Source organism: Physeter macrocephalus, chromosome 20, assembly GCF_002837175.3.
Source record: "Physeter macrocephalus isolate SW-GA chromosome 20, ASM283717v5, whole genome shotgun sequence".
Taxonomy (NCBI): domain Eukaryota; kingdom Metazoa; phylum Chordata; class Mammalia; order Artiodactyla; family Physeteridae; genus Physeter; species Physeter macrocephalus.
In genome coordinates this window covers 15,037,527-15,055,139 of record NC_041233.1, presented here as the reverse complement: position 1 = coordinate 15,055,139, position 17,613 = coordinate 15,037,527, and the positions used below count along the sequence as shown (strand labels likewise).

General features: G+C 33.8%; 1 protein-coding gene across 3 annotated transcripts in view; it reads left to right on the top strand.

The window, feature by feature from the left end:
• Nucleotides 1–10,290, top strand: part of RTKN2 (rhotekin 2) — a 74,684-nt gene extending 64,394 nt beyond the window's left edge. For 2 of the 3 annotated variants that reach the window (XM_007114330.4, XM_007114332.4), the window contains 3 exons: nt 1,860–2,025; nt 6,147–6,254; nt 7,488–10,290. In XM_007114330.4, coding sequence (XP_007114392.1) covers nt 1,860–2,025; nt 6,147–6,254; nt 7,488–8,011 — 798 coding nt within the window. In that variant the 3' untranslated portion in view covers nt 8,012–10,290. The remainder of the gene's footprint in view (nt 1–1,859; nt 2,026–6,146; nt 6,255–7,487) is intronic. The other variant, XM_007114331.4, reaches the window with a different exon arrangement.
• The last annotated feature ends 7,323 nt before the right edge of the window (nt 10,291–17,613 follow it).

The window sequence follows — 17,613 nt, the reverse complement described above, 5'->3', positions numbered from 1 at the left end:
CAGCAGAGGGAGGCCCGCATACCACAAAAAAAAAAAAAAAAAAAAAAAAAAAAAGTTAATTCACAAAGTTTATTACCAAGGAGTATAAAGTATAAAGGAGTATGAAAAGACCCTATTATGATAAAATTACAGTGTTGGCCATAAGTGTTAACAATCCTCTGAAGACACTCGCATTCCTGCTTTTTAAAAAATGACAGGATAGACTGTCTCTAAGTTATCAATCCTTATATTTTGGGATACGTGAAAATTTCAAAGTTATGTTGCTACTTTATATAGCATACATTTTTTCTCAAGTGATTTTTGAATACGAGTTCCTTCCTTCAGAAAAGAACTTCTTATGTAGCCTGTATGGTGTTCACCTGCCCGTATTTACCTATTTTTCAGGGAATGAACAGCTTTTCTTCCACACTCTTCCCTACTTCTTTAATGTCCACATAGACATCATTAAATGTGTATTTTGGTGTGTGACTCTGCACACAGACTTTTTTCACTCTAAACTCAATGAAGTGAAGAATTCTTCCCACTCTGAATCAGCTTTTGTAACTGCTAGCCAAGTATTCTTCTACATGTATTAGAGTAAGCTTAACCATACTGCTCTAGAGCTGCTCTACCCGATACAGTAGCCACTAGCCACCAATGGCTGTTAGGCACTTAGGATGTGGCCAGTCCAAGTTGAGATATGTTGTAAGTATAAAATACAGACTGGATTTTGGTGGCATAGTGTGAAAAAAGAATGTAAAATATCTCAAATTTTTCTTATCAATTACATGTTAAAATAATACTTTGAATATATGGGTTACAAAAAATACATTATTTTAAAATAATATATTAATTAATTATTACATAATTATTTTCACCAGTTTCATTTTGCCTTTTTTAATGTGGTTACTAGAAAATCTTAAGTTACTTACATGGCTCACACTATATTTCTAACGAACAGCATTGCTGTAGAAAATGTCATGTCAATCATTATCCAGGCAGCCAAATTACTATCTTTGCTTAATAGATAGGTCTATTCCAGACTTTCTTTTCCACGATTCCTTGGAAACTACATGTAGTTGCTCGCTTATCATGTGACTTAGCAGTGCCTGTGTGTGACTTGGGAATAGTCTCTTCTACACATAGACACAAGAAGGATCACACAATGTCATACCTAGTACCACTCAGAAAAAAGGTTTAGACTATCATTGTGTATGAAACCATTGCCTTTGTTGTAAAATGTTGCATTCATCATTTAAAAAAATATTTTTTACCATTATAAAGGTTATATTACTTTATGGATCTTCACCTCTGAACTTTGTAAATGAATGTTACATATGAAATAAGTGTTAATGATGAAAGCCTAACTGCTTGCTGTAGTAAACATTAAGTTATGCTTTTACTGCTTTAACTGATAACACTGTATACTATGCATGAGTATTAGAATAAGAAACATACTTTACTGATTCTTCTATTTTATTACTGTTGAAAATACAGTTAACATAACTCAGAGTTATAACATGCTGTACTTGTTTTATTGAAAATTTTAAGACGTATATAAAAGGCAGCAAACTCCTACTTAAGCTAAGAGATCGACACAGAGATTATGTTTTAATCTCATGTAATTTAATATAAGTGCTATATGTAGTATACTTTGAAATATTACTCAGCATTTTTAATATCAAGCATTTTTAAAATAACCTTCTAGATATGAGCTTGAATATTGAAAATTCTCAAAATTACATATTTTAAATTTCAGACGATCAGCAGTAAGATTGTAATTGCATCTGGTATAAATATGGTAGCTAAGCAATAAAACATTTATTCGATCATTACAGAAATAGTCTCTTGTAAAACAACAGTTTTGTCTTAATATTTAGGAAACCAGAATTCGGGCAATGGTTAAGGATAAAAAGAAAAAAATCCATAATTTCTCTGTCATCAACCCTGTTGCTGGACAGGCTACAACTCATATTTTTGCAGCTGACAACAGAGAAGATCTTCAGAAGTGGATGGAAGCCTTCTGGCAGCATCTCTTTGATCTTAGTAAGTTGACGTTTGGATTTTCTAGTAGTATATTCATGTAGCATGAAAGGATGTACGTAGCAATCTAAATATTAAGATTATATTATAATTGTATAGTTTGTATCAATAATTTGTTATGCTCTTGAATAAAATGGTAGTATATCATCAGTGCATTGATGCTTTTTTCTCTCAATCTTTCCCCAGTGCATGACTGATTATAGTATAGTATACCTTTGAATTCCGAGTATACTTATCTGTTACTTTTAAGTTCTTCTGGTCCCTAAAACAACTAGACCACATTTTTTCAAAATATTCAGTCAAACTACTTAAGGCAGTGTGTTTGATCAAAGGGATAATAAGCTACATGAGGAGTAAAAAACTTCTCTAGGGTAGTGATGATCATAAAATATTGAAATGTTCAAAAGGAGATTCATTTTTATGTAGGCTTCTGTTAACTCTCAATTCATTATTATATCATTTTGGACATCATCCAAAGAGATTTTTTTTTTTAACTGCACATATGGTTTTTCAGTTTCAATAATACAGTTCAATGGCATGGATTATAAAAACAATGTGATAGTAACATAGTAGAGTCCTAGTATGTAAAATTTGTGAAGTTCTAATATTCTCAATTTAAGGAGGAATTTTATCAACAGGAAAATATTGAAATTGTATATGAAGATGTAGACTATTGATAATGGCTGTTTCTAAGCAAACTAAGCCTACTGTAGATTCAATCAGAATTTTATGTCTTTAGAATACTTTTCTACAGAACTGAAAAGTGGAGCCATTTCCAAACAATAGAAAGTTATTTCTGCAACTCCTAGAAATAATCCTGGAGATATTTTAGGACATCTTAGGAGCTGTTACCAAGAACTCTAAAAACAGTTAATATCTGCAGTCCTCAGATTAATTTTTATAAGCCTTCTCTGATCCATGGCCTCATCAGTTATTACACTGATGGTTGAGGAGGGGGAAGAAAAGGGATCTAAATTTATTGATTACCTTCCATATACCATATGGCTTCATTTATTTTTCATAACAACCCAGTGAGGTAGAAATATTTTCCCACTGCTCTAAAGATGAGAAAATTGAGTTCTGAAAAGGTTACAGGTTTATTGCAGAGAACCAGAGGACTCCCTCCATGGCTTTCTTGGATTCTTTAGAATTTGTTTTCCTTAAGTACTGTCCTTTGGCACTCAGTAGATATTTAAATATTTGTTCCAGGCTTATTAGCATGCGCTACATTTCTTTATTTTAAAATTTCAGCTGATTTTAGGTGTGTAACTTAAAAGACAACAGCTTCCTTTCATTTGCTGATCACAGCCAAAATTTTAACTGCTTTCCTAAATGCTCTGATTTAGAGAGTCTGTCTTGTAAAAGACTGTGTTACTTTTAGAAATGATTCTGGCATTTTATAATTTTTATGTAGACAAAAACAGGAAGGAGGAGTAAAGGAAGGTAAAAAGGCCAGAATATTATAGTCTGGATATCAACTGCTATTAGATGATCTCATGTTTTCATTCCCCAAATTATGTAAAATAATTTATCATGCTAAAAGAGGGACTTAGAGGGATAAGAATCTCATGACATTTTTATACTGTCAAAGTAATAAGAAAGTGATGACGACTAGGTTCTCAGGTCTGGCTACTTTTTTAGTATTTAATGCTTTGGGGATAAAATCTGCCAATCTATCTAATTTTTAAAGTATGAATTCTATTACATTTGCTGTTTAGCATTCATTGTGTAAGATATGAAGGTATGAAGCAAAGATGGAAGGGTTTATACTATCCTGAAGATTGACTTGTACTTTAAAATTTTTACCCTCCTAGTGATAAGTGTAGCCTCTTATGATCTTAGGTGAAATATGATGTGTGGAACAAAGTAGAGGATAGATATCCAGGGCAGAATAAAGTAACAGTAATTTAATACTTAGAACAAATTTCAGTTATTTGACTTAGCTTAAGAGTATAAAATCATGAGGGTGAGATAACTGGAAATCATGAGAAAACACTAATGGAACTCGGTGTGTTTAGCCTGTGGAAGAACAGCCTAAGGAGTGAAGGTTGGGAGGCAAGGGGGAGGTAATAGCTAATTTTTAATATTTGAGAGCTAACAAACATGTAAAAGAGGAATGACACTTGCTTTGGATGATCAAATAGGGTAGAGCTAGGAATGATGAGTCAAAGATAAAATTTTTTCAAATATTTAATAATATAAATACTGAGTTAAATAAGCAGCTTAACTTGACTGGGAACATTGTAACAATAAATATGGTGGGAAACATCTTCAATATACAGATTTTATGTGAGCAAAATGTATCCATTTAATATTTCATATTGGGCCTTTATTTTTATGTTAGCACATTAGTATTACATTTACCTGTGCATGGTAAAATTTATTTACTGGTAAAATAAATGTTTAATTGTAACATCTTGACCAATGAACATACCACATTTATACCTATGACTCTGTAATACATGGGATAATGTGGCTTTATATTCCAGTTTTCAACATGATTAGTATTCTGCTATCAGTTTAACAATGAAAAGCTTTCATCTATCAATATAGAAAAAAATACTGCACTATATAACTTGTCTAAGGTTTGACAGAGAATTGTTTGCTGGTTTAAAGTGTTTCATTACTTTCCCACTAGATAAGGCCTTTTTTTCCTGCCCCCAAGAAGGAAAGGCTGGCTTTTACATATTCATCTAAAAAAGTAGAAAGGAGGAATAAGTTATCAGATCTCAGATCCTACTAGATTTAAATTCTACAGAGCAACCTTTGAAGCCTCAAACTCAAGATTTTATTCCCTTTATAAATTGCTGTGTGAGTTATTTTGAAATTTTTACCATATTCTATACTTAGCATTGTAATAAAACATACTGAAAGTTTTTTTTCATGTTTCTTAACTATTTTTTATGTTTCTAAGCATACTGAAAGGTTTTTTTAATGTTTCTTAACTATTAGGTGGTGGATTTTAAATTTATGCATATATTACCTTATTAACATGACAATAAATTAGACTTAAAACAACAAAAATAGATAATTTGACTAAACATGAAGTATCTTTAATTTTTAAGCCATGGAAAATAAGTTGGATATTGACTATGGAGGTTGAGAATTAATAAGAGAGAAATATAGATCATAAATCAGTATAAAAAGGCACGTGTATATTACATTTACTTTTCTGCTAATGTAAGATAGAATATAAGAATGGTAAACCTCCATAACTTACTTTTATAATGAATATATAGACACATAGTTTCTAGCACAGCTGTTACCCAGCGTGCAGGTCCACAATAAAGACGGAAAGGTTAAGTTTTTTTTACACCCACTCAGGAGAAATAAATCTGAGAATTTTATTTTGAGATGAACATAGTAAAACATAATTACAAGAAAAATTAATGTTGTCCACACTTTTAAATTTTAACTTAATTGAAACAACTTATTCAAGAGTATTTTTATTATTATTCTGAATGCCTAATGGCTTTATTTAAAGTGTCCTTCCTAAAACAGATTAGATCCAGTTAGAATTTTGAGTGATCTGTCTTTATAGTAACAGGTTTTTATATACCCTAACTAAAATGAAAATACAGCATTTTTCTAGTTTCCTGATTTTTGAAAGGGCATGATAATCATCTTAAGAGATCATTTTTATATAAGCAATTCTTATTTCTTAATTAAAATTTTCAAAGTTAAAATCATTTTTGAGAACCACTGCTCCTTACATTTTTTTCTACTTCCTTCTAGGTAACTATATTTCAGTTAATTTTTACCTTTCAACTGTCTTAAATACTGGATGTTTTTATTTAATATTTAAAATGAGAGAATTTATAGAAACCTTTGCTGTAAAGAGAGATTTTAGTTATTGACCATCTAGTGAAGTAGTATAGTATTTAGTAGCCTACAGATCTTAGCTTAATATCTGTTCCTAGAGATTTATATTTAAAATAGAGTACTTTTATGCCTAGACTTAGACTTTGAAATTATGGGAAGTACTAGGATTTTATAGCTTCTTTAAGATAATGCTTTATAAATTCACTTACTTTTCACAGCAAAAAATGTGTTAATATCTGTTGAAAATTAAATATACATCTTCACATTTATGTTTTAAACTAGCCTGCCTTTTTCTTTCTTAGGCCAATGGAAGCATTGTTGTGAAGAACTTATGAAAATTGAGAGTATGTCACCACGGAAACCACCTTTGTTCTTGACAAAAGAGGCAACCTCAGTCTACCATGATATGAGTAAGTGGGGTTTGTCTTTTCTAAGCTGCAGGGTAACAAAAACAACATTGTCCTTACTCAAGCAGCTTATTCTGTTGACATTAAAATGCTAAAATTTTCAGGGCACAGTCAAAATGAATGAAAAAAGACTATGATTATAGTCTAAGGAACTCATGTTTAATAGATGAATTAATACAAAATTAATGAATACACATTTTTCATAGTTTGAATGCTTAAGATCAAACAAAAATGTTAAGGCTTCAAAATGAATAAGGGTGCACTGAAAATAAATATTAGCTGAGTAGCTGATGAAAATTCTGAAATGTAAACTTGAGATTCTAAAATATAATTATGTTCAGTAATTTTTTTCCATATTTTATTAAATTTGTTTTAAAGTAGCATTGATAAATGAATATTAATAAATAGACCCTTTCATCTCAGGCCAAAAAATTGGTTAAGTTTAATACTTTGGAAAATTTAAAATTTCTAGACTCATTCCATTTTCCCACACTTTGAAGGGTATTGTCTTTGTGGGATTGCCTCAGTGAATAGTGTTGTGAACAAGCACAAGTCAGAGCTAAATTCTAGTGTATTTTTCCACCAGTGTCCCTGCACTTACATATACCTTAAAATGCTGGATTTAAAATGAAACATTTGAGTTTACACATTTGAATATATCATGTAAGAGACGTTTATCTGTGTTCTGTTTTTCCCAAGGATCATAACCAAAGTGGTATTAGGGGTTCATTCTGTTTCGATGGGTTTTTTGTTTTGGATTTTTCCCCTGTTACAGAGACTGCTGGTCTACAGGAAAGAATACTAATCCAGTTACATTTTCCCAGTTTACATATCAGGGTTTTATAAAAGGGAATCCACTCTTACCTAGAAGTCAGAATAGATTTTAAATCCAACAAAAGATATTTTATAAATACTTAACCTGTAGAATTCAAAAAAATTCTGATGTAGCTCCACTCTTTTGAAAGCTGGATTTTACACATTTGTTTAGGAATATCTTTAAGTGTGTGTGTGTGTGTGTGTGTGTGTGTGTGTGTAGTGCACAGTACATGATCTCCTTATTTTTTGGTTCTATTAGTTTGGTTATTTTTATAAGTAAACACATTAAAAAAAATCACTTGCTTATCCTAGTCTGTTTTTGATAACTATTTTAGATAACATATTGTAATAACTTTCTTGGGCAAAACATATACTGCTTTTGAATTTTTTTGCATGTATTTTTTCTTAAAATTATTACAGGCATTGATTCACCTATAAAACTTGAAAGTTTAACTGATATAATACAAAAAAAAATTGAACAGACAAATGGAGAGTTCCTTATTGGTCAGCATGAAGAATCCTCACCACCTCTTTGGGCCACACTCTTTGATGGTAATCACCAAGTTGTCATCAAGAAAAAGGTATTCTCTCCTGCAAGCAAGGAGTTACATGACGGGAAAGGGAAAAAGAGACGAGCTCCCCTTCCTCCTTCTGGTAAAGCTGCATTCAGCTTAAAAACACAGAGCAACACAGATCAATTGGTTAAGGACAACTGGGAAAAAAAAAGTGTGTCTCAGACCTCGCCTTTGGATACCAAATTATCAACCCTAATACATCACTTAGAGAAACCAATGGCTGCTCCTCAAAAACTTCTTCCTGCCAGGAAAAATCGTTTAACTGATGGTGAGCACACAGACACTAAAACCAATTTTGAAGCCAAGCCAGTGCCAGCTCCACGGCAGAAATCTATCAAAGACATTTTGGACCCTAGATCATGGTTGTAGGCACACGTGTAGAAAACCCTTAATGTCTAAGACATTTAACAAAATCTGTAACTGTGAGGCTTAATTCAGAAGCACTGTAGATGTAGTAATATGTAATTATGTAGGTAAATATGACAGTGATTTACATCAATAATTAATAAGCTATTAGGTGTAAAAAATGTTTCATAATGAAGAAATGGATTTCTCTAGCAGAGTGCAGGAGGCAGTTTCTAGACAATATCCCAATTGTTGGAAGGGTTAATTTATTCCTAAGTTAGTACCAGGCAGTGAACAAGCACTAGGCAGAAGAAAGCATTAAAATTTCTTTGGGGAGGGATTGTCTAGTAATTTAAAATGTGTTAAATAAGAGCCATATTCTCATTGTGAGGATTTTAATACTAATGGAATGTTTCAAAAGTTTTATTCAAACCACAAATTATAAAATCCACCCAAGAAAATTTCTTCTTAGCATTCTGGAATTCTCATCTAATGGTCCACTGGCTCTCATCTATTGTTTAAGTCACTAGTTAACTCAGTGACCTTTCAGATTCCTGAGATAAATTTTGGAATATTAAATTCTTCATTTTTTAAGGGAATATGTAATGTGCTGTTCAAAGTTGTTTCCTTGATGAGCCCTGAAATCCTGTTGACATTAACTCTCATAAATAAAGCAAAACATTTTTTAGTTTAAGGAACAGGTAGATGAAATGTACCTTACTTCCACTTTTCTATGCATGGTACTAATTTCTATTGTGACATTGGCATTTGGGGAAGTGAGTAGCTGATTAACACCTTAAGATTCATTCAGTACTTATTTAAAAAGCAGATGGCTGATTCAAAATATCAGAAAAGTTGGCCATGATAATAATTTTCAGAATTAATCCATCTAAAAAATTTTAATTAGATTTCCTTTTTCTAGTAAGGGTTCATGTCTGCTACTGATATTTGTCATTAAAAGTCATACTCTTACAATAATGACATTGGAATCATTTCCATAGGAGGTAATTTCCATAGCAACTAATCATAGTGACACAAACAAGATTATGAAATCAAGTGATGAATAAATAGCAACAGAATGAATACCTCAAAGGAACAAAAAAATCCATTTTCTTAATAATTATGCTTCTTATAAACAACAGCTAGACAATTTAAAAAATCTAATCAGAATTTCCAAGTAAAATAAAACAGTTTCCATAAGGTGTCAGCAACAGCACTAAAAATCTGAAATCACACTGAACCCTAAACGTCATTGCAACAAATGAAAATATAAGAATTAAATTACTGCCCTGTGTATAATCTCTAGAGATCTTTTTAAAGCTTGTAAGAACTCTATTTGGATCAGAACTACATTATTTCAAAGTAAAATGAACACTTGACAAAAAATAACATTAATTTAAATGGAGCCTTTCATTATTTTTAGATAGCAGAGTCTTTTTTCATTTATGTAGAATGATGTAACTGCCAGGTTACTTTTGTGTTTACCCAGGACTCCTAGTAAGAATTGGGACTCAAGGGAGTAATGATACAAAAGGTCTCTTGTGACTGGCGACACCAGGATAGACATAGCATTTGATGAGAAGGAAATCCTATATGCTTGCCTGATAGAATTTAGAGACAATCAAGTGTATGAAAACCGAAAAAGGTAGGATTAATTTGTTTTTTCTAACTAGAAGGCTCTCGTAAATCTCGGTTGTGATTGCCAATTCAGTAAATGACATTAAAACTCTAACGGATATTATTTTTGTTTATTTTTTAAACCTCACTGCTGTTTTTGACAGCATTTTGACTGTCGTTGCCACTAAATTATTGAGCTAGAAGATGCTGCAGGAAAAATTGTTTCTGAAACTGGCATCTAAGCATTCTTGTTTTTTTGGTTTTGTTTTTTTTTTTAGTTAAAGCCTTCCTTAGAACAAACCAGTGTTAAAACTTCCAAATTATATTCTTGTCATTTCTCCTTATGTGTATTATATCAAGAAGGATTTAAGTTGTACAGGAAACAGAATTTGTTCTTAGAGGAATTACCTAGCAGTTGTGCCCTTAGTGGGCACTTTGACACAAGCCTGAAGCCCATCTTCCTAGAAACATTTAGGCGAAGCCTGACCAAGGACCACCTCCCCCCAAAATTATTTAGGCTGTTTCTGGGGTCCCATCTTACTGTATGTTACAAAACCTTTAAAATCCGACTGTAGTCTTCGGCTGTACTTCTTTTGACATGGTACTCATTAGATGTTAGTTCTCCCCACTCTCCACTCCCCTGGAAAGGTATAATAAAAAGTTAAGGATCCTTCCCTCCTGCCCTCCCTCCCTCTCTCCCTTCCTTCCACAGTTAAACAAAGATCTAAAAATACTGAGTTAAACACTTTGTCAAGGAGTTTGTCAAAAGAACTATTTGTTTTCTCATTTCCTAAACCGGAAGTTTATGACAGAGAAAAATATACCATGTAATAAAAACATTTCAGCTTTTTATGAGCTGGCTTTTTACATTCCTTGTTTGTCCTTTTCATTTGTTTCTTGATATATGAAGACTATAAACTTGAAAGAAGGAGTTAGCTGTCAGATCTTGATAATAATGTTATAATTGGAGATACATAATAGAAAGAATAGGTATTTTATTATAATTCAGATGATCTGATAATAATATCATAGAAAATTACATTTCAAGCACTGGGATATAAATTACTTAAAACATCATTAAGATAGTATTTTAATTGCTACAAAGTAATGAGCATTTTATTTAAACATCTTGCAAGGACAAAGAAAGCATTTTGTTATTATAAATGCACACCTCCTAAGGTGAACAGTCTTTAAAAATATCAGGCATGCCAACTCTTGGTTAGTTTTAAATCCTCCCTAACTGTCTGCAGTGCCCCCCTGACTTCTTTTAAATGGACGTGCATGTATGTGGAAAACTAAATCCATTTATTATAAATGCCTTATCTTTACCCTTTAGGTTCCTACTAAATGTATTTTACCGGGTACTGTTTATTAAAATGGAAGCTGCCTTGATTTAGAGACAGTTCATGTAAGGTAGGTTAAGCAGTCAAGTATTTCTTTAGGCTTATGTTCAGCTCCTCAGCCACCTACTGAGAAGTTAATTAATTCAGTACAAAATGAAATTATAGGGCAGTTTGGTGCAGTTTATGTTAAATGCCATTTGAATGTAATCACCTGTGTTACCTTGAACGAGGAACAACCATACTAGATAGAGATAGAATGCTGCACCATGAGCAAGAGAAGTGCTTTGGCAGGAAAAATATCTGTCCCTGTGGTTAGAATTTATCAAAACTCATTGTCTTTTTAAAGAGTGAATTATTGAACAGTAATTAAACTGTAACTGATGACCATTTATATTCTCATAGTTGTCTTTGGTGTTCTATTAGTCTTAAACTACAATGTAGATAGAGTTGACTTTTTGCATTTACATTTCAAAGACGTTACTATTTGTAAATGTTTACATGTTTATGTATAACTGCTTCATTGCTAATAATAGTTATAATAAAAATGGTTTATTCTGTATCATGCATATTCTCAGTTAATACTAGAAAAGTGTTACCTTTGAATTTTTAAGAGACGAGATTTCAGTTGAAAATATGGTCAGATATGTTATTTTCTATGACATACTTTTATCATTGGCATTGTTTATAATTTTTATTTTTTAATTAAATGCGGGTCAAGCTTCTGGATTAAAAAGTATTATATCATGGATACATATATATATTTTTTTTAAGTATTAGAGATTGATAAGGAAGCCAAGGTCATGTGACTAAAACTTCTATATTTTAGAAAAAGTGATTCATGAAAATATTTTCTAGATTTTTCCTTTAGGTACCCCCTCTGGGCTATAGACTGATAGAAGTAAACAGTGTTGTGAAATCAGGTTAAACAGAGAAAGACATACTACCCAGCAGCTGGTGCTAATTATTGTAAGACTAATATTCAATAGCCTTGGTATAACTTACATTTATTACAATGTTGTATATAATCCTCTTACACTGTATTCTTCTGAAAATCCATTGATGTAACCTTAGTTTTTGGGTTAGTGGTACATAATTTCCCCAGAGCTTAAGTTACTCTGATAATAAATTAGGGACCTAGGATACTCAGTTGATGTTAGCCACAAGGAGACTCATTTTAATGCACCTCCCTCAGTACTTAATTTATTCCCTTGGAGCACCTCAGGGAAGAGGGAGAGAAATGAGCAATCCTGGCTCAAATATATTATTTCAGCATTTTACTTATAAATCTGTAGTGTGACCAGAAATATTTAACGTTCCTTTTTAGAAGAAACGTCCCTTTCTCTAAGGAGAGAGGACTGCTAATCAATGTGCTCAGATAAGCAAAATACCTTAAGGTTCAAATAACATAAGTTTAACTATTAAAGAAATATTAACATTTTTATTTATCTCAAGATCAGAAAAAATACCAATCCTGGCATGTTTGATAGGCAAAGTCATTCCAAATCTTGCTAAAATTGTGTTTTAAATTGCAGCAATTTGCTTTGAGAGAGTGGTAATCTCTTAATGTAACTACTAAAGGAGAGATACATTGAAAAGATCTTATATATACATAATTATGCTGTATCATAAACATGTTGCAACATATCAAAATAGATCATTTTGCTGAAAATGAATACTTTTCTGAGTGTTGTATCAAGATATATTTTATTTTTGTTTACTCAAAAGAAGACAAATTTTTTTTTGTGAATGGATATATTTTTGTTGGATTTAGCCAACTAAGAAACATATTTTCAACTTAATTAGTTGCAGCAATTTTAATTTTACCTTAAAGGGGAGAAAAAGTATCAAGAGTTATCCATCTATTCACCTTAAGTATTAAAACATATGTTTTATATTTATTACATATAAACGTAGAAGTGTATACATACATATACGTACATGTACCCTGTCAAATCTTCAATCCAGATATTTTCAATTAATTTTAAAAGATTCTTTTAAAATGTGCTGCCAGTGCTAGCAGAGTCAAAGCCCAAACCTCTTTCCACAGTTCACAGGAAACATCACAACCCAGCTTCGACTGCCATACCCTTCTAGGAGCTTTCCTCTTATGGCTCTCAACTTTTGGACATTGCCTCAACAATCTCTGCTGTTTCTACTTGCTCTTCATTTCTTATGCTGTCCTCTCTGCCTAGAATATCTTTTCTGCTCCTCTTCTTCATGCATTCTCCTCTCAACCCACAGTCAGCAAATTTTATTCATTCTTCAAAATTGTAGCACCACTAAATTCACAAAGACTTTGTACCCTCCTCAACCTCTCCATCTAGGTGGAGTTATACTCCTTCCTTGTGCTTTATATGTACCTCTATTTATAGCCTAAGTCCTTATTTGTATTTTTGTATTCCCCTATGTATTAATTTTATGAATTTGTTGCTCCTGCATAACAAATTACCATCAACTTAGAACAACACCCTTTCATTATCTCACATTTCTTTGGAATAGAAGAATGGGATGGGCTTCAATGGGTTCTCTTCTTAGGATCCCACAAGGCTTATATCGCGGTGTCAGCCAGGCTAGGCTCTAATCTGGAGGCTCTGGGAAAATCCACTTCCACTTTTTCAGGTTGTCAGCAAAATTCAGTTTCTCATGCTTGTTGATTAGCCAGGGGTCACTCTCCTAGAGACCACCCTCCAGTCCTTGTATGTGGCCTCCTCAATCTTCAAAGCCAGTAACAGCTCATTTTAAACCTGACACATCCAAATTCTCCTTAAGGAGGATTTGAATCTGTCTGACTTTCCTATCCACAATCAACTGGAGAAAACTGCCTTTTAAGGGCTCATGTGATTAGATGTAGCCCACCAGGATAATCTCCCTTTTGATTAATTCAAGGTCCACTGATTAGTAACCTTAATTACATCTGTAAAAATCTCTTTTGACTATAATGTAACATAGTCGTAGGCATGATATCATATTCATAGGGCAGGAAATCTTGGGGGCCATTTAAAAATTCTGCCACCTACCACAAGTTAGATTTTTCAAGGGCAGGGAGCATGTCTTATTTGACTTTTAACCCTGCATAATAGTAATGAGGGAGGATTATTGTATATTTATTATGTGTAAGGTATTGTGCTAAGCACATGAATTAACTCATTTAATCCTTAAAATAGTCCTCCTAGTAACCCCACTAAACAAATGTAATGTGGGAGACTTGCCCTGAGTCACACTGCATGGTAGTTAAGAGTGTGATTTCTGGAGTTAGACCTTGATTAAATTCTAGCTCTGCCATGACCTAGCTGTGTGATGGGGCTGGGTTTTTTTTAACTTCATCTAAGTTTGAGGGTTTCTTTGTTTTGTTTTTTTTTAATCTTTAAGCTAGAAATAGTACTTACCTCATAGGATAGTTGTGATTACTCAATAAGATAATGCATGTAACACGTAGCCCAGGCCCTTCAATTGTTTTTACGACCTGACATGTAGCATGAAACAAATGTAGAAAGAAAGGAATGAGAAAATACAGCTGATATATATGTGTGTGATATGTGTATATACCTACATATATATTCTTAAAAGAAATTATAACCCTTGTCCCATTTTTATTTTTTGCTTGATGAGAATATACTGGAATTACAGTACATAAGAATTTAAGAGATACCTAAAATATGTCCATATACTCACTGTCCTAATATAAGAACCCTATGTTATGCACTCTTGGGGTTTATAAGATTAAGAAGAATACTTATTCCAGAGAAGTTCACATTGTAGTTGGTGGGATCAACTGTATTAGAGAACTTCGATATGGATTACTGCTTAAACTTGCCTCCTGTATATATAACGTAAATATATCTGTATACAGACATTTAAAACAATCCCTACCTACCATCAGTGAACTTAAAAAATTAGTTGAAAAGATTAAATAATACACAAAATAACAGTGGGCAATATAAAAGAACAGTCAGTGTAACACAATTAAGCTTCTGATTTTAAGTGCTATGAGAGATCCGTGAGTGGTATGAGAATTTTTTTTTTTTCTTTTTTTTTTTTGAGGTGCGCGGGCCTTTCATTGTTGTGGCCTCTCCCGTTGCGGAGCACAGGCTCTGGACACACAGACTCAGCGCAGCGGCCATGGCTCACGGGCCCAGCCGCTCCACGGCATGTGGGATCTTCCCGGACCGGGGCACGAACCCGTGTCCCCTGCATCGGCAGGCGGACTCTCAACCACTGCGCCACCAGGGAAGCCCCTGTATGAGAACTTTTAAACAGCAATTTTTCGACAAGAGCAAAAGGCCTTGTATCTTTTTACTACTAAAATGATGAATTAAGCAGTGCAAAATTATATACTATGAATATCTTTGCTGTGAGAACAAGTCATAATAGGAAGATTTTTCAAATCTAGGGGAAATAAGTGAAATAGAAGTCAATTTATCCAACAGTCTCCTGGAGGAGTTTAATTTTATACCATTCAAATTTAAGGGAGATTAGTTGTCATGGAAGTTTGTGGAAAGGAATGGATTGGATAGGCAGTTAGCCTATTGTTAAGAATCAACAAGCAGATTAGCATGGCTGAAGTAAAAGTGGCAGTAGGGGAAAGGTAGGGTATGTTGGACCACGTGCAGGACCTTAATGCCAGTTCAAAAAAATAAGTTAAACTAAGTAGTAGTTGACAACAGGACTAGAGTTGGCAGAGTTAGTGGAAAGAGCACGCAGCTTATGAATTGGGAGAATTGGATTCTAGTCCCTGGTTTACAATTAACTAGCCATCTTGCCTTGGGTAAGCTATTATTTACCAGTTCAACTTCATTATTAGTAGAACCACTGAAATGGCTGTTGGTGTTTGTCTCAAGCTAATCTAGAGAGCCCTAGGTTCCTGAGTTGATGCCCTTAGAGGCTGCAACCAGTGGGGTGATGCCAAGTGAGTGAGCCTCTAGTGCTCCCTCTTCTAAATCTCCTAAATCAGCTAGAGCAGCTCCAAGTTGATCTGTTTAATTTTAAACCCCATGAGGTAGTATTATAATAGCCACCGTTTTACAGATGAGCATTTGAGGCACAGAACAGTTAAGTAACTTGCCCAAGGTCTCATGGTGAATGAGACAGGATTTGAAAGTAATCAGTCATCATCCAAAGTGAATGATCAACCTCCTCATTGTACTACAACCTCTAATAAACGTGAAATAACACACAAACATTGAGAGCAAGTTTTGCCAGACTAGCCTGAAAACTCTTTTTCCCTAGTGATGTGATCACTTGGAGTATCTCTTTGTATTAAAGCCCCCAATGAAAATCGATTTCATTCACAGTTACATCCAGCCTGTACTATTCTGGGCATCATGTCTGGCCCTGGGAGGCATTTGGGAGGGGAGGTTTGGGTATATGTAAATCTGACTCTACTAGCAGGCCGTGGAGAGCATTATAATAGAAATATGAAAGGGAGGAAAAGATAAATTCCATCCAGGAACATCTGGGAGGATGGGTATTTGAGCCAAGCTTGAAGTATGAGTTGGTTTTCATTAATTACATTTCTTTTTGGTAAAAAAGCAACAGGTGATAACTTAAGCAAAAGCAACAACAGCAAAACTGGTGGGGGACTTTATTGAAAGGCTATTAGAATCATCCAGAGGAATGAAGGGGGCCTAAGGAAGGTTGGACAGGACAAGTCAGGGTCCTCAGCAACATAAAGATTGAAAGAATAAAGTTTTATTCTCCTAGAATAGTGACTACATCAACATATTAAAACTTTTTAATATTGGGGTGAAAAAACGAATCACAGAACTTAACATCTAGAACTGTGGTTCTAAATCAGGAGTAATTTGTGTTCACCATGGAATATTTGGCAGTGTCTGGAGACATTTTTGATTGTCCCGACGGAGGTTCAGAGTGCTGCTTGAATCTGGTAGCAAGAGACCAGGGATGCTGCTAAGTCTTGTAGGATTGGGCTCTGCAGATATGGGAAAGGGCACTCCGAACAGGGAACAGAATGAACAATGGAGCAGGAGGATCATGGTGGTTTAAAATATGTCCACAGATTCTTTCACACTTCTTCAAACGTAGAATGTAATTCTCCTCCCGTTGAATTTGGACTTAGGGATTCACTTCTAATGAATAGAGTATGGTGGAAGTGATGCTATGTGACTTGTGAGGCTAGGATATGAAGGAGAGTTTATACCTAAGCACTCTGTCTTGGATCACTGACTTTGAGGGAAGCCAGCAAGTACACTCCATCAGTCCTGGAAGAGATCCATGTGGAGAGAAACTGAGACCTCTGCCCCACAACCAGCACCAACTTTCAAATGAGCACTCAGAAGCGGATCCACAAACCTAGGCATGATGGCAGCCTCTGGAGAAATTCCAAGCCAGAATCACCCAGCTAAGACCTCCTAAATTCTTGACCTGCAGAAATTGATAATAAGATAATAAATATTTATTATTATTATTTTTTAACATCTTTATTGGAGTATAATTGCTTTACAATGGTGTGTTAGTTTCTGCTTTATAACAAGGTTAATCAGCTATAAATATACATATGTTCCCATATCTCTTGCGTCTCCCTCCCTCCCACCCCTCTAGGTGGTCACAAAAAACCGAGCTGATCTCCCTGTGCTATGCAGCTGCTTCCCACTAGCTATCTATTTTACATTTGGTAGTGTATATAAGTCCATGCCACTCTCTCACTTT